The sequence below is a fragment of the Accipiter gentilis genome, chromosome 28, assembly GCF_929443795.1.
Source record: "Accipiter gentilis chromosome 28, bAccGen1.1, whole genome shotgun sequence".
NCBI lineage: Eukaryota > Metazoa > Chordata > Aves > Accipitriformes > Accipitridae > Astur > Astur gentilis.
The window spans coordinates 2467649-2489854 of record NC_064907.1 but is presented as its reverse complement, the minus strand read 5'-3'; the positions used below and the strand labels follow the sequence as shown (position 1 = coordinate 2489854).

The 22206-nt window shown below is 42.5% G+C and overlaps 1 protein-coding gene across 1 annotated transcript in view; it reads left to right on the top strand.

Annotated features, from left to right (window-relative positions):
• The window catches only part of VIT (vitrin), a 55041-nt gene that overhangs the window by 4468 nt on the left and 28367 nt on the right, over positions 1-22206 (top strand). Inside the window, exons 2-7 of the mRNA XM_049831255.1 lie at positions 9793-9862; positions 11342-11407; positions 12421-12577; positions 14534-14667; positions 18937-19014; positions 21853-21933. Of these exons, the coding sequence (XP_049687212.1) occupies positions 9832-9862; positions 11342-11407; positions 12421-12577; positions 14534-14667; positions 18937-19014; positions 21853-21933 (547 nt within the window). The 5' untranslated portion in view covers positions 9793-9831. The remainder of the gene's footprint in view (positions 1-9792; positions 9863-11341; positions 11408-12420; positions 12578-14533; positions 14668-18936; positions 19015-21852; positions 21934-22206) is intronic.

Here is a 22206-nt window from a genome sequence, read left to right as displayed (position 1 = left end):
TATAAAATAGCTTTGTAAATGTAACACATGTAACACAGCAGCCAAGAGACTCTCAGCTGGCGGCTGGTTTCATATGAAAAAAAGCGCATAATTGCCAAGTGACAGTTTTACATGCGCCAAAATTTCTGGGAAAATTCTGAATGATTTTGTGTAGCTTCATGCAGTCCTTTAATGTCCCCACCAGGATGAGTTGGGGATTTCCAACACCTCCAGGTTTGTACATAGAACAGTGGAAATTTTTACCTCTCTAAAATTACTTATTTACAGGGAAGTTTGGATGTGGCCACCTCTGTGCCTCTCGATCTCCCTGCCAGGTTCTTTTAGGGATTCAGAAGGCTTCATTCTTTTTATTTTCCCCAACTATGTAGTTTACCCTTGAGTCCGTAGAACAAGGGTAAGACATAGAGGAAAGCTGGCAGGAGTACTGTGTATCCTGGCCCTGGTCACCTTCAGTGAGTCAAGAGTTACGAAAGGGTAATGGCTCCATGACTTCAGAGGCTATTTTCACAGCTGCCAACCAGCCGAGAAAGATGGGACCCCATCCTGCTCACCTTGGTGGAACCCCATCTTTCTCAGCTCTCTTGCAATGCATCTGCAGCACTCCAGCATTTTGTTCTCCTGGGCTTGGTAGAAGAAGTTTTTGGACATGAAGCATATGAAGAAAGAGAGGCTGTTTGGAAATGAGGCTAAGTGGGAAGGAGGGGAGCATCCAGATGAGGGAGCGGAAAGATTAGAGAAGTTTAGAGTAGTTGTAATGGAACAATTTGGTACAAATGGGATTGCCTGCAAGGCATCACACAAGTCAGACAAGTCTTCTTTCACCCTGCTTTGTGGACAGCCTTTCCACCAAACTGCATCTCAAAATAAGTGGTGATTTGGGATGTAAAGTGTCAGGCTTCCATGGTCTACATCTTCTATTCTCAATGGTGAAATCTGTGTGTAGAAAGAAATACACAAGTTAAGCAATAATTAGATTTGAAGTAGAAGCTCGTATGGTAATCTCCTAAAGCCAAAATTCAGAACAAACTTCCTGAGCATGGAAGTGGGTTATGCAATATTGAGGTCTGCAGGCTCAGTTTTGTTTTAAAAACAAAAGACCATAAATTACAAGTTCCTGCTCCCAGTCCATGTGATAAGCTCAGTTTTCCTTTCTGATCATGGGATCTCAGAAGCAGAATCCTGTGATTCATCTCTATGTTGAAACAGCATGTTTTAAAAGCTTCTAATATGCAAAATTAGTAAATCAGTGTCAGCCTGGTCCTGAGACACATTTCTCAACACATTCTGGCTGCTCATACACTGTCACAGTATACGGGACCAGGCTCTGGGAGCCACTCTCTCTGCCACCATGTTTTCTAGCTTTTCAAGTCCCCTCCAGGGCACTCAGATATTGAGGGATGTAGTTTTGGAAGCATAGCCATCCTTCATGTTGTCTGCATGACCCATATGCTAGAGAGCCCACTCCTGCCAGTTGTCAAGAGCTGCCAACACACATGACATAAGGCTGCACAGCTTGGCCCACATTATATCAGGTCTCTCACCAGCACCTCCACCAACAGCATGTCTTCAGAGACCCAGCACTACCCATAATAACCTCATTTATAATGTTGGAACCCATGCCAACGCATAGCTCACTTTCATCCCAAAAGCAGCATGGAGTCCTGAGATGTCTTCTGTAGTCATTAAAAAATGGGAACAGCATTCACAGGTCCACAGTTTTCAAATGGCTCCCCACAACAGCCACATCTGGTGAGACACCTCAGCTTGAATGTGTCAGTTGGGTTACGGGTGGTCTGCAGACTAGCACCAGGCGGGAAGGGTACTACTGAAACAGCCTGTAGCAAAGCCAAAGCAGCAATGACCACTAGCTGGGGAGGTCAGCCTGCTGCAGTAACGAGGCATAATGTTCCATCCTCGCTGCAGCCTTTCACCATGAGACATTGAGGAGCAGGACTTGCCTCTGACCCAGGAGGAGGAGACGGGACAGGCTTCCAAATCCAAAGATCTCTCTGCAGACGACAGCAGAGAAGCATCCAGCTTATCCACAGAAATATTGATTGGTAGACTCTGCCTAAAGAATAGGCTAGACTAGACTAAAGACTAGCCTTCGATGTTCTCTGTGAGGAGTATGAGAAAGCGCAGGTCTAGTGAGGAGCCTTAGGAGCCCCTCATGGCTCAGACCAGCAGGACAGGAATGCCACCTCCAGTAGGAGATCCAGATGTGCCTTTTGCACCTGGCTACCACAACAGCTCATGCATATCCTCTGAGCATCCAGGTGGCACCTCTATATCCCATGCCCAAGGAAGGGGGGAGCCTGGGCTCCACCTGCAGGGCGTGGGTAGGGTGGCCACGCACCATGTCCTGGGTTGTGGGGTCGGGCATCCTGCCCCTCGGCAGCCGACCCTGCAAGGAGGCAAAGGATTTGGAGGCCCCAGCAAAGCAGCACTAGAAGATGACTGAGGGCCATAAGGTGTTTTGGGTTTGTTTTCTGATTTGCCTTTTGTAGCAACCACCTTTGTAGCACAGGTTGGTCTTTTCTAGACTAAAAGTATCAGAGAGGTATCAGAGAGCTGGAGGGAAAGCTTCCCAAGCAGGAAAATGCAGTTAGTCAGGAAGAAATAATTTTTTTTGAAAAGTACAAAATATATAACGGGAAAATGTTAAGCAGTGCAAGGAGCATGAGACTATCATTTTTACAGAGAGCTATAATGCAAATTGAAACTACTTTCTTAACTTTGTCTCACTGGTTTCCACCACAGAAGCAGATTTGAGCCTAGCTTTTCAAAATGCTTTCTACAGCTTCCTCGGTGCTTCCTGATTTGCTGAAGATATTTTGTATAAGATGCTTCCTTGATCAAGTTGTCATTACTAGACATTGATGAATTTCACCACTTACTGCCTTATTTCAAACCAGTGCCACATGCCAGGGTAGTTCCAGATACTTTTTTTAAATTACATATATTTTCTGAATCCTTATCCAACCAGTCCATGGCTTTGGCATGAGGCATCAGTAGTCATACTGACTGCAGGAGATACTGAATTGATAAAAGTTTTCTGTGAGATAATGTATAAATTTACTAGCATGCTCAAGGATCAGTTTTGCTTTTGACCTAGACATATAACTCACTTTTGTAGTAAAGGGATACATGTAGCTTTAATAAGCAAAGCCTAAACATCCTAAAGTTTTGCTAAATTTCTGCTTCTAAGTTCCTACCAAAAAAAAAACCAAAAACAACAGGTGTCAAGTTTTGTTTGAACATGCTACAGAAATTCCAAAAACCATCCCCAGGGTGATGTGCAGTTTCTTCAGTGCCTTTAACACAAATTCTTCACTTTTAGACCAAATATGTACCTTCGGGGGAATTCTGACACACTACAATAATTCTTAGTTTGCAGGCAGTGCAAATAGCATGGTTAGTCAGTGCTCTTTTCATTGTGCGTCCAACCTGAGAAACCAAGTATTACACTTTAAAAAGTCACTTTGACTTGTTAAAAGCATGTGTTGGAAATAGAAAATGTGCATTTTCTAAAAAGTGAAAGAAATGTGGCCACAAATCTCATGCCACAAAGCTAGCACAGCCCTCAGGCACTGCTGAATTGCAGGTACTTCCCTTTGCCCTTAGTTTCTTGGGGAAATGGCAGTGCCAGGGATTGATGGTACCTGGCTGGGATCTGACTGATGTTAAGCAGAAGCAGTTAAATTATAAAAAGGAAATAAGTTCTCTGCAACAGTGAGCAAGCTCCAGTGCACAGAGAGAGCATGGGCTTGAGCCCGGGAGCAAGTGGGGCAGATACATGAGCAGACAAGAGCCGTAGTGGGGAGGAGGATGGAGGGAGGGAGTTGTCTGGACAGAGATTCACAGGTTTGAGCTAACAGTGATTCCCAGTGAGCCATAAAAGCTGCACATCAAAATGAGAAAAGTTAATGCATAATACATTAACAGAAACTGGAAAAGTACAGTGTAGACCCTCATAGAAATCATCATCTGGATAGTCCAAATTATATTTTCTCTGTGAGTGGGTGATATATTCTAAATGTACCTCTTCCTTCACTGGAAGGGGCATGTCAGACCAGGATAATTGATGGTTATCTTGCTGAGACAGATGAAAAAGTATAATCATTGCAGTTTTATTTAGGCTCTGAGAAAGGTCCAGCAAGTTAAATCATACTGTAGTTTTAAATAAATTACCTTCTTCTGAAAGAGCTCTGTGGAAAGTACAAAAATCATTCGTCACTGTTACTTCAACCTTATATTGGTTTAATTTCAGGGCATTGCATGAACACAAAATGAGTAGTGCAGGGCTGCTTGGGTGTTTTTATTTGGCTCTAAATTGCTGGGTATAGCATCTTTTCATGATACCTACCTGAATGGAGCTATTTTGGACTAAATTCTTCTTGCAAATCTGCATATAAACATTTCTTAAAGCAGCTCTGAAAAAAAGGACTCCTGTGCCCAAGGTGCAACTTGGGTAGAATTTAGACCTCTGAATCCACCCATAGCTCACGTCAATGACTTGAGAGTGAATTGACAGGTACCACGTGAGAGGTACTGGCTACCAGCAGTCCCCCTAGCCCTCTCCTGAGTCAGGGACATCATGGAACAGAGTAGGCACCATTTAAAACATAGTGTGGCAGCCACAACAATCAAAGCTTTTGTAATAAGAAGCAAGTGGTGAGAGCCCTTAATCAGGGATAACTGTATCAGGGCTGTCCGTGGCCTCAGAGAGCTTGAACCCGTGTTTCCTTCATCACCAGAGAGGTTCCCCCATCATAAGACTCCAGGGCACAAAAGATTGGGATATCCCCCATTCTCCGTGATGAAGCAGGACACCTGTACAACCAGGAATGCCGAACGTGGGGTCAGAAAGAGAGCAAATGAGAAGGGGCCTGACTTGCTGTTTGCCTGGGAGCATAGCAGAGCCAGTCTCTGGCTTTGCTCCTGGAAGAAGCATACATTTCAGAGTAGCCCACTACTGCATAGAAAGCAGAGTGAGTCCAGGGAGAGGGAAGGTCCTAGGACCCTACGTCCTTTTCCCCATCTGAATGCCCAAACCACAGGGCTGCAGCAATGCTCCGGGGACATCTGCACATCTCTTAGCATCCCAAACACACAGTGGTCTCATTTCAGTAGAGAGGGGAGAAAGTGCCCAGGCATCCTCAGCACCCTTGGGGATGGCACCCTCACTCTCAAAAAAATCTCTTCAATCACTTTGTAGAGGGCCTGCAAGAGGTGAGGCCTTTGCTCTCTCCAGAATCATTTTGAACTCTTGGGGCTTCCCCAAGCAGAGGCTATAACCTCTGACCACCTCTGAGCTAACACTGCTGTGCACAGGTAGCCAGGGTCTTTCAGGCCACACGGGGAAACTTTCCATGTTTTGTTTGTTAGGGGCAATAGGCCTACACCCGTTTCAGGCAGTTCACAGACCACCCAGCAGGCTAAACAGCCCAACCTGCCTGTAGTTACCTCACACTGACACCAGCAAGCCAAGCCAGCCAGCTGAACTTTGAGAAACAGGGCCAACAGCTACCCCTGTATAGCAATATGGTGTAAACCAGCATGTTCTAGAAGATGACGATCAGCTCTTGTTTATCCAAACCAGTTTACTCACGCCTACTCCAAGCCCACTTGATTTTCCCATAAAGGGCACATATTTAACTCAACCCACAGTGCTTGGAGATCATGTTGTTAACTCCACGCTATTTGCTCAGATAGCTTTCAAACAAAGTCCACTTCTGTTTTTTTTATGGTGCCAGTGCTTCTGCGATATTACAACCCCTTGAGAAGGGGAACAATAACACACACTATTGTGATACAAAGAGAGTACACAAATTCTGCAGCACAGGAGATTACAGGAAATAAACAGATTACTCCTGCAGAGACAAAGCACATGGCACCAGCAAAGAATTTCAGTTTGCACGTGGAATGGACAGCAGTGCCTGACACCAAAAATCAAGGACTTAAAACCTACACTTCCATCAGAAAATGTTATAGTTTGCCATACAGTGACAATTTATACAGATTTAAACCATCTGTTTGTTTGTAGCATGTAGCAGCTCTCTCAGACCTCTATAAAAGTCAAGCTGCTAATAAAAGGTCAGTATAAAAATCTTACTTTATATGCAGAAAGAATAGTTTGCTAACTCTGGCTCTTCCCTAACATTCAAGCTTTTTCAAGTATTTGTGGTAGGGAAAAAGTAATCAACATTCTTTGAAATAGAAATTTGATTTTAAAAAGTAAAATAGGATCTGCACTTGGAAACACTAAAGGAGGTGCTTCTTACTACATTTATACTTGACTTAGCTGGGATTTAAGCACATGTTAATGTAATGCATATACTTAACTACTTACCTGACATAAGGTTAACTTCTGTTATGGCAGTCTGAAGGATACAGATGGGAAAAGGTACTCTGGTAAACAAAGATCCAGCATACAGTTTAGGAGATTTAATACTGAATGGTCACTAGTCACCAGGATGGACTGGGACCGCAAATGCTGCATTAATAGAAATCTGATAAGGAGAAATCTCAGCAAAACTCATACTCCAGACTAACACAAAGTAGAAACTTTTGGGTTTGTTTCAATGGGATCTATTCATTTGGTAAAGGAACAAAGGAGCAATAACTTTGTTTTTAATAGCAAAGTATCATTCTTGATCTACACATAAAACATCCCCAAACCTCCCAGTGGTTCTACACAGACTAAAAAGCCTGTCGTATGCATTGATTGGAGCCCTGCTTTCCCTTTGCTTCCCAGAGGAACAAAAAACCCCACACTGTTTTATTCCAGGCTGTTGCTCCTTTTACCAGTTTGAAGTAGTGGATGCCATGCTAGTGCACAGTATAGGAGATCTCATAGGGCTTAAATCAGGTGACTCCGTAGGCCCCTAATACAATGAATGCACACAGACTTCCCACAATGGAAAGCCTGGAGGCTCTAAGCCGGACACTTAATGGTTGGCAGTGTAAATCCTCCTGCACTTTCCCTCATGTGACAGCCCAAGGTCTGAAGGCCAGGACCCCCCTTGAGACTGTTGCCCCCAGAGCTGTGTCACAGGATGTCTATGTATTTTTTCCTGGCATGCCAGTACCTAATGTAGAAATTAATATAGTGCCAGAAATAATTTCTTTACTATTATAATTTATTTCCAACAGGATACTAGTATAAACTGCACCACCAAAAGTACAGAGTCCACCACAAGATGCTTTTATGTGTAGCTATGACAAGAAATCTGTTAAGTAAATCTAACAGCCTTGTCTAAATGCTTCTGTTAACTTTCTTATTGATAAAATATCTGTTACTGCAGGCTAAGGGGTCTGCTGAACTCATTTGCCCCGAGACGCTTTACAGATGAACACCTTTTAGATTTCTTGGCCTCTTTCTGCAGGAAATTTATAATATATTAGGGAAAAAAGCCCACTTTCTGTTGCCTTGAAAAGCAATGCCACCAGCAGAGTAGGTGGAAATTGCAATTGCAGCCAAGCCTGGGGTAGTGCCACCCAAGAGGACTGGGATGGCTTCTGGGGCAGCTGGCCTTGGGGACAGCAGGGCCTTCAGAAAGCATTGAGAAGTCTTGCACAGCACCGGTGGTAGAGGTGATTATACATTTTGTAAGACAGGAAAAGTTAAGTAGTATTGGACTCTCTCCACAAAGTGCACAGCAGCCCACCCATGAAGCTAGCTTTTACATGGATCCTTTACCATCTCAGACCTTTTCTGCTCTAATTAAAATAGAGATGAAAATACCTCAGCACAGAGCCAAATACTGTCAGGACAAATTCTCACAGCTCTCTTTGACTTTAAATATGCCACTGCTGAATATATTTGCTGCAGATTTTGGGAATGCTCTTATTAACATGCCTTTTCAGAAACCTAAGTCAGTGCCACCATAGTCTTTAATGGTGCAGTGGTTCTGCAAATGACTTGCAACTCTTATTCTGCCTCTTTCTTTTTCTGGGATTGTCCTGAAGTGAGAACTCATTGCAGGAGGGCAATTTTTTGATACCTCTGACACGGTGATGGGTTGAGACATATAACTGAAAAGCATCTGAGCTAAGTTCCTCTGAACTCTCTTCTACAGCTTGTTACTATTTCCTTTAGCAGCTTCATGGTGGAAATGCACTGCAGTAAATGCTTAAAATTTATTTTTCTTCCAGGAGATGGGCAAGGTTGTTTTCACAGAAACTAACACTGACACCAGAATATTACCACATAACTGCTCTTGCTGCTATGGCTTGTACAGTCTGGGGTCAACCCAACTGCACTGTCTATCATTTTGCAGAAAGACACAGTCACCGTGTTGAGCCACTTTCCACACCCCCAGGATTCAGTTTGGTGTCTTCTGAGCAACCTCCGTTGCTTTCAGCTTTAGCAGCCTAGCAGGAGGACTGTTTTAGGAAGGACATAGTACTATTAGAAATTGATACTGTTAGTATGTTCTGGCATTTGAAGTTCTCTGACTGTAGCACAGAAGCAAAAATCAGAGGTGCAGCTGGCCCATGTAAAAAGGGTTATAAATTATATAGGCCTAGAACTGGCTGAACTCAGTTTAGTCTAGCATACTATTTTAGGCATCATCACTCAAGAAGCATGTGGTTTGCTTCAAAAAGAAGAGCAATTAAAATAAAAAATGTGGAAACATTGTATATGAAGACAGATTGCCGATTTTTTTTCTCTGTCTCCTGTATCTGCCTTGTCAGTCTAAATTTCTTTCTGTGGCCACCAAGCCCTGTTTCTGAGTACACGAATTGCTATGTGAAATCTGCCACTGCCATTTTTCCAGGAGGCTGATATCTTGCTTTTCCTGATCATTTGCAGCTTTAACATTCCATGTATTTTCTTCCTTGATAGCAAGCTAATTTTTATTTTAGTATGAATCTTTCCATTTGCAAGCATGTAATCAGTTTCTTTGAAGACCAAGTTTATTTTGATCCTTGAGTTTTTCCTGTGCAACACACAAATATTTTCTCCCTCTCAGACTTTTTACTATGATATTTGTCGAGCATCTTGTAGTATATTAATGACTGAGATTAATTATGAGCGCTCAACCCACAATTCCCTCAACAATCACCAAGTAACTGCAAAAGCAGCACAGAAGGTGATGCTCAGGAGGAGCTGAGACGGGTTATCTCTGATAAATTTGTGTTCTTGCAGCCTGGCCAAGAGCTTCAGGGATGGCAGGTGTAAGGAACTATATATGCAGACCTAGAAAAAACATCGTCCAGCTGTTCTGACAAGAGTGCTCTTAATCTCAGGTGCTTGCGCATGCACACACACATCCTCAGAAAAGGAAAGAAACCAGTAATTTGGCTCACAAATGATGGCACAACTGCAAGATACCTTACGTAACATCCTTCAGGAGTGAACGGACTTATGTTCCCCATATCTTTATGAGATTACATGGTGTGGTTTGATGTGCAGACAACGCAATTCTGTGATTGTGTCTTAGAAGAGTAGTGAATGAACTTGAATAGCTGTCAGAGCATGCCTGTACCCATCGTGCCCTCTCCTGCCACTGGCTTCAGAAATAAGTATGTGGAGTGAAATCTTGGTTTCCTGAGGCAAAAGGCAAATCTTGGACAGAAGTAAAAATTTAGTCCATGGGAATACCACAGCCCAAACACCATCTCCTCTGTGGACATCAGCTGCTCTACAAAGCATGAGAAGAGGATGCAGCATGTGAGGACTGTAAAAGGTTGAAGAAGAGTGCACAGTCCCTCTTCCCCCACCCCTCCAGTGTCATCTGCGATACCTCCAAATGCAGCCTGACGTACTCTTCTTTTCTTTTTCAGTGCTCCTTAGTGACACATCCAGATTTTGCTTTACTCGCCATGAAGGCCACAGTCATTGCAACCTTCTTTGGTAAGTACAGCTGATGTGCTGCAGTTAGTAGTTTGTGGGTTTGTACTCTCCTGTCCTGGCTGACCAGTGGCTGCTGGTTTCTTCTCTTCCCTTTTGGACTCCATGGCTGATGAAGCTCTCAATGGCAGGCGGAGTAAACCTTGGCACAGCTTTTCAGAAACAGGCTACCCAAACCTGCAGAGATCTCTAAGTACCTGACCAGCTGCATGCAGTCCATATCAGAGGGCACAACAGGGCCTGAAAAATGTCTGTAATGTAAAGATTCCCTCCAAAGAAAAAGCAGCTGTTTCTTACATGGGAGCATTCCTTCCCAATTTTTCTCTGTGTTCTTGCTCTCTCTATGAACAAGAAGGTGCCAAAGACAAAGGCTATAAATGTGTCTTATTTTCTTTCCCCTGCCAGTCAGACAGGATCTTGCTTTTTGGAAACACATAGAGACTCCAGAATTTGCAATTCATCTTACATGAACACTCCAGTTGATCAAGCATGATTTCTTAATGTACTTTACTTACATGTCTCCCTTTGATGGAGATCCAGCCACCACGTAGCCTAATGGTGCTGACTTTAATTGTGATATTCCCAGGCAATATTCCCTTTAGCAGGGATCCTCAAGTCTGGCAGGATAGCCATTCAAATTCAAATAGCTCAAATTAATAGTTATCTATGTAGTTCTTCTATCTTTACTAAGAGATTAAATTACTTTCTCCAGATTAAATTATGCCCTAACATTGCATGTCATGTAGTTGGGACTTTACACTTTATTTTCCACTGGTTTGCTATTTTTTTTTCTAACTACAGTTCTGTTTTGGTTACACAACTGTACCAGTGACAAAAGGCCCCATACTGCATCTCTACACTGTTACTTCAGACACTGTGAGACTGATTTTTCTTTTGAAAAAGTTCTAGGAGTGATTAAGTCTGCATATTCACTGCAGGCACTCTAGGGGGAGAAGAACATAAAAAAAAGAACTAAGACTGCTGTTGCATATTCTAGTATGATTAACTTAACAAACGATGAAAGGATCAGCCAACACATCATAGATACTTTCAATTCCCTCTGAAAGCTCAGAAAAGGGAAAGGTGAATAGGAAAGTCAAGATATTTGTAATTAAATTATTAATTACCCATAATACAGTGCTTACAAAATAAGCACAGAGAATGAAGAGGTTTTGTATGTCATGCACTTAGCAAGTAAACTTAACAAGGTAAGTTACATTCATATATTGTGACGTATGTTTTAACATAACAGTGTATGTCTCTTTTACTACTACACTTTTCAAATCTTAATTCTACTTACTGAAGAAATCAGTGCCCTTGCTGGGACAGGATACTGGGACATGCCACACTAGAACTGAGAATATTCCCATTTTATGTTTTCAACCTGTTGATTCAAATTTGTGAAATCTCCGGCACAGGAGCTAGTGGTGACTGATGTTGACAGTCCCCCTTTTTCCTGATACTATGTTTTATTTGTTTTAGGCGTGTCTCTTCTATGTACATGTGCAGCTAAGGAAATGACAAAGAAGATGAAAAAGGCTAAGCTATGTAAGTGGTCCCAGTAGTATTCTTGGCTGCTTTACAGCAGGCACATCTGATGCATTAAAAAAGTGCAAAGTGAGGTATATTCTGGTAACTCTTCACAATTTTCTGCAGAGCCAGTGGGAACATATGCTAACTAACATTCTTTTATTGAAATCAAATTACTAAGTAACGTGTGCTACTGAACATGTGTAAAGGGGAAATTGTGTACTTCACTACTACAATGTATCTTCATAGGTCATTAGGTACCACACAAGGATCTAAGCAAGCACTAAGGTTTTCAAAGAGAGAGACATAATTGTGTGCAATGGACTTGCTGTAACACCAAGCATATGTAGCTGATTAGCATGAGACAAGTGGTCCATGTCCTATGCACTAGGATGTATAAATTTCAGTTATACTGCTGTAAGAGCATTTCTGTCCACAGATTATTTTGCTGATTTAGCTGACAAACAAGCCTGCTGTGACATTGTGAAGTCACACTTCAACCCCTTGTTCAAAGTAAATTGCACCCAGCAAATAGTTTTAAAAATTAAGGACAAGAAAATGGGCTGTGGCTGCAGCCTGGTGTTACAGAATGCATGGAGCTCCATGAGCACCGCAGGAGTCTTGGGAAGCATCCTGCCTCATGTGTGCACAGCCCTTCCTGGTCCTGAGTCACAGCCACCTCTTCCCCTATCCCCTCCTTCCCACGTTGACCACAGCCTGGGTGACTACATTTCTTTCTCTCTCCCGCAAAGTGTTATAAGGGATATTTCCTTCAGAGAAGCAAACATTGAAGGCCAGAAATATCCTCAGGCTTCTTTATTCCATCCTTAGTTACAGCCACATCCCTCAGTGTAGAGGTTATAACGTGTTATATTGTAGATGCAGAACACATAGACATGTCTTGTATCCCAAAATCATTGATATGAAGGCATAAGAGGAGGGCATCCCTGTCACTCACTCATTATTTCATGACAAGGTCACTCAGCTATGAAAACATTCAATCTGACTTTACCAAGATTTTGCACTCACAGATGTACCCCAGATCGATTGTGATGTCAAGGCGGGGAAGATAATCAATCCAGAATTCATTGCAAAATGCCCTCCTGGATGTCAAGATGTAAAATACCGCGTTTATGGCACAGACATCTATGCTTCCTTTTCCAGTGTGTGCAGTGCTGCAATTCACAGGTAAGTGAGTTTATATGAGCAAGGCACTCAGACAAAACCGTCATTTAAGTGTAGGGAACTCTCGGCTTTTCAAACCCTTTAAAGTTCCCACTGCCTTGTAAGTTTGATTGCAGGCTGCTGTTCTAGTAGAAAACCTGCAAGAAAGATCATGTGTGATGCAATGGATCCAATCTTATAAAGTGCGGTCAATCTTGTATTCTGATTGAAATCAGTCATGTTTTAACATGTTCCTCAACCTTTGGAGAAGTGTCCTGAGATTTGCAGATCTTTCATGCATGCATAGCAAATTACTGTTGTACTATTATTATTCAAGTGGAAGGTAGGAATGGAGCTGCTGATGCTAATAAAGCTTCAGAAAAAAATAGGCATATCACCAGTGATGAATACATATAACTTTCATACTTCTGGGATTGGTTTTGGTTCTCCAGATTTGAATTTAACTGTCCTTGACATCAAAGGCTGAGTAATGTGCTTTCCTGCCACAGAAAAGGACACTAGACAAGAAAATGTATATGACAAATTTTATAGCACAAATTTTGCCGAGTTTTATTAGCCATGTGAAAAAGTGCATAAAATAAAAATGGAGAATAACTTCACAACCAGCCCTGTAATTGTAGGCAGGATGCAGAGGCAGGATGCATTCAGCTGAAAATGCAGTAAGAACTTATAAAACCTGATTGATAGCGTGGCTTCATTTGGAGTTATTAGAGCTATTGCAGTTCTGTGAAATAGCTGGGATCTTGAGTAAAGTTGAATAGTTAAGGCTTTGGGACATTATACCCTACCTCTGCACTGCGCAGTGCACAGGCCGGCGTGCCTGTGGGCGTAGGGCTGCCACCTCCCGGCTGCAGCTCTTTCTGCTCAGCCCCATGCTGGGGAGATGACTGCCAGGTAACTGGCCTTCAAACGACAAATTCTTCCTTCAGATGCTAGTGCACAGTGGAAATTGTTTGTCCCTGGACACAGAGCTTGTCTCAAAGGGCAGTTACAAAATACTGATAGCGACTGCAATTTCCCCTGTGGTTCGAATGAGGGCTGCCTGTATTTTTGCAGTGAGGGTTTCAGTTTTCCTTGTTTGCCAGCTGGGTTTGGCTTTGTTAGCTTACATATTGCATTTCCACAGACAGTGAATTTCCTTTTCTTACAGTTAGTTTACCAGCAGCTTCTTGCAGTCATCAGAGAAAGCTACAGCTCTAACATCTTCTTCACCATTGTTTGCTGCCCACTACTTATTTTCCTGCAGTGTCATTACTGTCATTACTGCCCTACCACCCTCTAGAGTCACAGTTGCTTCCTGCGACTGCTTTCCTAATGATGTCACAGCAGGTTGCATACACTGAAGGTTTTCTGTTTGTCTGGAGACACATGTTACATCATATGTCAAACACCATTTAATGTGCACTGCACATGGAGCCTGCCAGGTTTTCTACAGCTTCCAGCAACATTGTGTTCAGTTTACTCAAGGCTGAGGTCAGAACCAAGCTTAGCTTTTTGCAGATAACACATACTGGAACTCAAAGAAAACAATTTCTTTACAAAAGAAAAAGTCAAGTGAGTGGGACGTTTGCCTCAAATTTGTATTTCTGGCACACGGGTGGCCCGAAAACTCCTCGTGTACCTCTCCCTGCATCTTCAGTTACTCAATCAAGCTTGCAGGAATTTTAACGAAGGCAGTAGCTTGTTCTGGTATGCAACTAGGTCAGTCTTAAACACAGGACCAGTAGATCAGTGGGAAGAGCAAAGAGATCCTGCCGGCACTTTGTAACAAACTGCTCTTTCTCAATGTGGAAGAAGCACAAGTATTTCATAGCAGCAGACACAGCAGTAGCATCACAGCTCCAACGTAGCCCCTGGTTTAAAAGCAAAAGTGAATGCTTCATACCTCTTGCATTGTTGAACAGTTTCTAAGTTTTGGGCGGGAATTTCCACCTTCAGACACCATGTTTCCCCTTGCAGTGGTATAATTGACAACACAGGTGGGAAGATCCTCGTCCAGAAAGTCGCTGGCCACTCCGGTTACCGCGGGAGCTTCTCCAACGGGGTCCGGTCCCTGTCACTGCCACGCTGGAGGGAGTCCTTCCTCGTGTCAGGTACCGTGGTGAGCGCTGGAGCTGCCTGCCCTCCCCAGCTGCTCCCCACTGCCCGACCAGCCGGGCAGCAACAGGCAGAGGGGGAGCAACCTTCTCATTTTAAAGACCTGTTCAGTCACCGCAGGCCCATCCCACCTAGCTTTAGCACGAATAATGCACCACTTGAGACAGTTTTTATTCTGGGCTTCCTGTATCGCCCGCAGAGACGTACAGTCCACCAGCGGTGTGCTCCGTTTAGCCCAGTGTGGGTCTGAGCCCACTGCCAGAGGTGACAGGCAGTCTGGACTGACTCTCTGAGGGCACATTAAGTCCTCCTATGATGTATGAAATGCGAGCCTCAGTGCTGACAGGGAGGTCTTCCTATTGCACTTGCCCTCCACCCTGGTAAGTAGTGCTGCTAAGGGAACTTGAAGCATCCTCAGCCCACACCTGAGTTCGCATCTTCTGAAGTAACTTCTGACTTCTGTCAACCCATCTCGAGCCACATATAGCCATAGTGCGTTTATGCAAACCCTATATCAAGCAATTCTATTGGTGCATCCCAAGTATGTGATGAATTCTCCCCACATCTGTTAACCAAACTGTTTTGATATCTCCCCAGTGCAGGGAAATCCATCTTAATTTACTGCTCATTCCTTTTTTCTTCGCATAGTATGTAGAGCAGCTCACTTGCATTCACTGACAAAATTCACAGATTTTATTTTTTTTTGTAAATTAGATCCCCTTTACACCTGCTTTAGATTATTTAAGCCCACTTGCACTCATTCTACCTATGTGAAAGGAGGGTCTAATTTACATTGCTTTACATACAATTTCTAAATCTAACTTCTTGCTGCATCCATACAGTGGGTCAGCTCTTGCTGATCTGCACTTTTGGAGGTTTAAGATAGGTATGACCAATTGATATTGGTTAACTACATCATTCCTGGAAAAAATCAACAGCCGAAGGATCGGAACAGCCACTGCAATAAAGAAATGTTCTTTTCATGTGAAAGTTTGTGCGCACCAAAGGAGGTCTCACAAACTGACCAAAACGAACTGTCATCTGGAGGTTTGCATTAATACATGTGGTGCACTTTTTGCAGCATTCTGCCATGGGTATGCTACATTACGAGAAGAATTTATTTTGGATGAGTAGGAATTTCCTGGAATCGCTGAATTGCTACTTGTACTTGTTGCTGTTTTTTCCCCAGCAAACAGCACATTGTAATTCTAGTACATAAATGGGAAATAAGATGGTTTTTTTACCTCAGCAGCTGCCCAGTTGTTATCCCATAAAAATGTAGGAATTTTTGATTTACAGTAACAAATCTTTATTCTTAATTAATGAGACACTATAAAAGAAGATACAAGAGAAAGTTACAAGTTACATGTAAGAGGAGATGATGAGAAATCTGGGTATGTGTAGGCATGATAAGATTTGTCCCTCATGCACTTAATTTTATGTGTGCTGAGTGCTCTCACTGATGTCAGTGGAACTACTCAGTTCATAAACTAGCTCAAGAATAAATCAAACATAATAGATCCTATAACATATATTATATCATATTAAATATATTAAAAGGAAGAAAACTCTCCACTATACCTACTGAAAATGTGGGAATTTTAGAGAGAAGGTCAGAAGACTAAAACCCCAGGAAGGCTGTGCTATTCATCTCAGCAGCCTGAGGCTGAGTGCAGACAGATCTCACTCTGACAAAGAGATGAGTTGGGTTGGTTGTTTTTTTTTTACAATTATGAGTCATAAAAAGACAGAGCTGCATAAAGCATTCCCCAATAAAAATACAAAAAGTCACCTAAGGGATTAATTTCAGAACAGATTTAGAGCTTAAACTGAGTCCCCTATTCTCCAGCTGAATTCCCTTTCAGCAGACCAGAACTGTATGTGATACTGTACCCTGGAAATGTGCCAACAGTTTATTCCCAGTTAGGATAGTGTCACCAAGAGTTTGTGATGTTTAAACTGTGAATGAGCATCCGCACAAAAGAGCACAGAAGAGGAATCCTCGGGGGACGCAGGCGATGAAGTGGCGTGATTTAGGGGCAGTGGGGAAAGAGGTCTGTCCTCTGGGATTAAAGCAGCCAGCACACCAGGAGGTATGCAAATGCACTGGTATTCACTTTCAAGCACTGAAATCCCTTGGCACTCACTTGAATGACTCCATTCAGTTTAGTGGGAGTTTTGCAGCTAATGGGTTAAGAAAATAGAGTCCTAAACCTCTGGGTTTGCTAGGGTGAGGAGCCACCACCCCATAGCTTGTCCTTCAATGGCCAGAAGTTGAGGTTTTCTGCCCACATGTAACCCCATTTTTAAGTACGTTAAGCAAACTCCAACCTAGATGTAACTTCTTCTGGACAGTGAAAAGACATGTTACCATTGCTCCAGAAAGCAGGGCCACATGCAGGTCTGGCCTCAGACCTACCTCTTGGTCACACACGGGATGCAAGTTGCTGTTGATCAAAAACCCCAGACTCCAGGAGCAGCCAGCCTCCCCATGCTAGCCACTTTATCTGCGGAGCAGCGGGCTTCAGGTTTGCATTAGAAATCAGATTAGCACAGAAATATTCTAAATTAAGATCAGAGTATTACACTATTACTGCATCCAGGTACCAACCACTCATACCTGACAACTTTGCCTCTGTTAGGGATAAAGAAATGCATCTAGAAATCATCTGCAATACTACAAGCTTTCCATCTTTCTGCTAAATTGGCAGAAGCGCTCCCTAGTCCTACTTGGCTCCTGATCCCAGTTTTAGCTTAGGGGGAAGTAGATATGAAGTCCTGCTGCCCTTCACTTAGGCCAGCTTCTGTGAGAGACCCCGAGGGCAAGAAGCAAGCTCTTTCCAGCTTGTCCTTGCATGCTAACTTGCCAGCTCTGGTCTTTGGCAGATCTGTGTTGACTTTAGTGGAGCTGCTCTCAGTTTATACGACTGTAAATGAGAAATGGAATAGCTCCTTACATCATTCATTGCCTCATTAGTAACTCAAACTAACTTCTTCATCTAGGTCTTTTTAATGACATCTGAAATTTCAGAGAGGAGTAAAAAAAGGAGACATAGACATGAAAAGGGACAAAGGACAGTGTCTCTCCAGCTCCATGGCCATCCCTGCACATAGAGGACCAGTTCCTCTTGCATATTCCCTTCTTTGTGGGCCATCATGGGGGAAACAGCCTTCAGTTCCCAGGAGTGGCTCAGTCTGTAGCAGCTAATTCTGTTCAGTGCTGTTGGTCTCTGGATTAGTCACCCAGGATGACAACTGACATGCTCACAGTGCCATATAGACCTTCTTAAAGAATCCACTGAGGGAATAAAGGAAAGCAAACCTAGCAGCACCACCAAGACTCAGGTTTTGCAGGAGGTGGAGGTAGGTCTCACCTACCTGAGGGAGGTGGTCCAGGTGCATGACACAGGACAGCATCTTGTAGAAACAATCGCCAGGGTCTGGAAGTCCTACATCCACTAACTCCTACAGGCCAGAGCAGTCTTTCCTATACTGGGCTTCTCTGCAACACTTTCCATTCAGTGATACATGGGAATATAAAAACTGCCCCAAGAGCTGGAATTGCATGGCCACATGTACCAATAGAGATGGCATCTGCTGCTGCACTAAAAAGATTTGTGGTTTAAAGCTTAACTGGGAAATGTACCTCATTGTTTTAAGACAGGACCCTCATTTTAGACCTAAATATAGGTACCATATGTTCCCACACACAAGCATAGCCTTCTCTCAGTGTTATTACTGAAAAAGACTGTTGCCGGAAATGGCATCTTGCAAAAGTGAGGTCAGAGAAGAATGCTGTGTGCATGACAAAATGAATCCCACATCAAACATGCTTTCTAAGTCAACTGCATAGTCGGGCACTGGAAAAGGCTGCCTAGGGAAGCTGTGGCTTTAAGTACAGGTTATACAGATGTCCTTCAGGAACAGTCCCCTTATGCTTAACACCATCTGAGAGCAAAGGAATGAACTAACTGACCTCTTCAAATCCTTCCCAGGACTGTGTTTTCATGCTTTCCAACTTTTTTTTTTTTATGATGCTGGATTTAGGCATTGGTATTTTTAGTGGTACAGTTTTGAGATTTCTGCCATCAGATGAAAGAAAACTTAAGAAAATGAGTTGGGCAGTAAAGAAGTGGGGCCTGATTCTCAACACATATGTTAGATGAGAATTTTATTGCAAGAAAATTTAGAATATTTTGTGATGTTTTCTGGTGGGGTTTTGTTGATTTTTTTTTTTTTTTTTTTTTTTTTTTTTTTTTTGGTAGAGGGCAAGCCAAGAAAAGGTGTGACATATCCATCAACTCTTGAATATTCTTCTTCAAAAAGCACAGCTGTTAAATCAGGCAAGTAATTGTGATTGACTTTCCCTTACATCTATTCACAACTATCTGTTGTAGCTTCTTAACTGTGTAATACAAAGATATAATTATTCAGAGCCAGAAGTTCATGCATCCCTTAGTATCTCATCCAAATCCCTCATGGTATTTTTTTCTGTTAAGCATATGGAAATGATCCCAGACAATTTCTATTTTTTGGTTGTACCATGTTTCACAGACTTCTTTTTCTAAGTAGTTTTCCCCTTGCTTTAAATCTGTTAGTGAGCATGATATCGTACTGATTGATTATATGAAAGTATTTGAGGTTATAGATATTGACATTCTCCTATTGTTATTCATGTTATCTTTTGGGATATTCAGTGTTGAAAGTATAATAATAAACAGTAATATAATACTAATGACACAGATGGCAATGCACAGCAGCTTTATCAAAGGATGATACAATAAGGAACTACTCTGTAAGACTCAACTCAGTTTACATAATTTAGTTGTGTTCAGAGATCTTTGATCAAGTCTCACACCAGGTAGTAGTTGATATTCAAGTCTGTCACTGAAATGACACTCGTTTATGCCGCCTGTAACAACTGTGTAATGTTCAGACTCTTTCTTGGGGGTGTGAACTAAAACAAAATTAATGGCTCATACTACTACACACTTCCTTAACATGTCTCTTTTGCTGACTGCTGAGCCTAAGCCTTCCTGAGCTTATCCACTGTGAGCTGTGGTATAACAAAGTGTGCTGCATCTTCTTCATGAACTCAAATGCCTGTCAGTGGGTGCATCCATCCAAGGCCACACAGAAGTTACTTGGAGTCCTGCTGTTCTCCTGTACATTGTTGTTTAGTGCTTAGAAGCAAAGTGCAGAGCTCTTTCCTCATCTTTAGGCTTTTATTTGCACAAAGGCAAATTTAAATCTGAAAGCTGTAGGTGTTCAGACTGAAAATGCATCACTCGGAGCCATGCCTTTAGTTTCTCATACCTTTGCCTTTACAATCAAATAGGTACAGATTTGTATATATCTTGAGCAGGTACGCAGAAATTACTGACCAAATATTATGCACTGCTAGAAAGGAGGCAATACCTTAGAAATCTTGGCTTTTTCTAAGAAATGTTTACTAAAACTACACCTCATCATTCCCAAATGTACCCACACTTGAATTATCAGCCTAAACATCTCACACCAGACCAGGGACAGTCGCAATGAGGGTAGAGCTCAGCAGGCAGCAAGCAATGATTTCTTCCACCAGTGCCAAAACCCACATTATGTGAAAATCAGTGTAGAAATGGGGACCATCATCAGGTCATATCTCAGTCACGCAAACAAAATACCAGGAGCTTGTTCCTGCAGCAAACCAAAGACACAAGTGTCTTCCTTCACTTTGTTCTTGAATCAAACAGTATGAATGAAAATGTTAGGATCCTAGCAACAAAGGCTGTTGCATTCATGCAGAGAAAACCTGGGATGATCAAAGGAGCAAGTAAGAACTGTTACATGAAACCCACTACTTTAGGATGCCACTGCTTTGTTTTACCCAGCCCTGTCCCACAGGTAGCAAAGAGATCTGATAGTCACAATCCACCTTCCCTGAGCCCGGCTTGGCCGCGTCAGCCCTCCTCAGCCCTGCCACCTCAGCCCAGCCATCTCACCTGTAGTCTGTTAGAAACAGCTTGTTCTTAAGACAGAAAGCTCTGTAATATGGTGCTGGGGTCATCTTGTGATAGAGGATTCCCTACTTCTCTTTTTAATTTAAAAAAACTACCTTTTTCTTCTCATTTAAAGAGAAAAATTATAAAGACCACATTGTTCACTTGGAAACTTAAACCCACAATCTGTTGGAGGTAAAGGCAGTCCTTTGAGGATTACCCTCACTTGCTGCCAGATTAGTGAAAAATCCTGCTTCACACCTGATCAGCTGTTGGAGATGCAGTTTTGGTCCTCATCCCAGGGATGCTGGAGATTCATAGTGCCTGACATTTCTTTAAATGCTGCTGGTGGTTACAGTGCATCCCAAATGCTGGGCAGAGCAAGAAAAAACTTCCCAAAACTGTAGCTATTCACAGCTGGTAAAACCAATCAAAAGATGTTTTAAAAAATAATACAAATTTTTAGGAAACCATCAGCCCTGGAGTAATTTCTCAAATAGGTCAATGCTGCCAAAATCAACTAGAAAAGAGAAAAAAATAGAAGATCAAAATCCTCAGTCAGACATAAAAGCACAGGCAGATTCTTTTGCAGGGTAGCAGTAAATGAACTGCAATAAATGTTCCAAGTACTTTGATGACTTTGGGTCTTAGAAGAAAAAAAGGACCAAAAAAATCTCCCTTTTCCTTCTAAGTCAGTCCGTGGCATTGAGGATTTGGCCCCATGATGATCTGACAAAGTCAGGCAAGAAAGAACTACATCTGAACGTGAATTAGTGACTGAAATATTGTATGTTAGCTGGTATTCCCCAAACACCCTACACACCCCATGACCCTGATTCTCAGGACACACTGTTACTCAGAGGAAAATCAACAACATGATGCATTAATCTTATGAGTATTGGTTTATTAGTGGTAAAAGTCCATATATATTGCTCAATTCAGAAATTCTATTGACATTGGCGGGAGCTTTTGGGCAGTAAAAATGCCTAAATTTGGCACCAAAAATATGGGGTGAATACTCTCTAGAGCCACCCAGCCATCACTTTTTCTTGCTTGGTGAGAAATCTCTGGTTAGACTGACTGACTACCTAATGCCAGGTGATGGAATGCCTTCCTTTGGAGACTGATAATCTCTAAATAGGAGAGTGAAATTATTTTCTTCCTAAGCTGTCTTTCCTAATGTGTTCAATTTTGCTTCAGAGCCTAAAAAGCTAGAGCAAGACCTAAAAGCTACAAAGAGTGCAGATACCGCTAACGCATCAGAAAAAGCATCGGAACAAGGTATGGGTTGGGGATCTCAGTGCCCTTTTACAGTATCCATCCTGGTCTAAACTGCCTAAACAGCTTTACCTCCCTGTCCAACCTCCTCTCTACCGCCTCTTTCCCACCAAACCCACCCCATTACATGAGCACCTGCAATGGTGCTTGAAGAGCATGTGCCGATTCAGAGAAGAGAGGGCACACTCTCAGTTTAATTTCTGCCTGTGCTTTGGGTGAGTTCAGACGTCATGAACTTCAAAACCCTGCATTAAGGCCCTCAGCAATCTCCTGTGC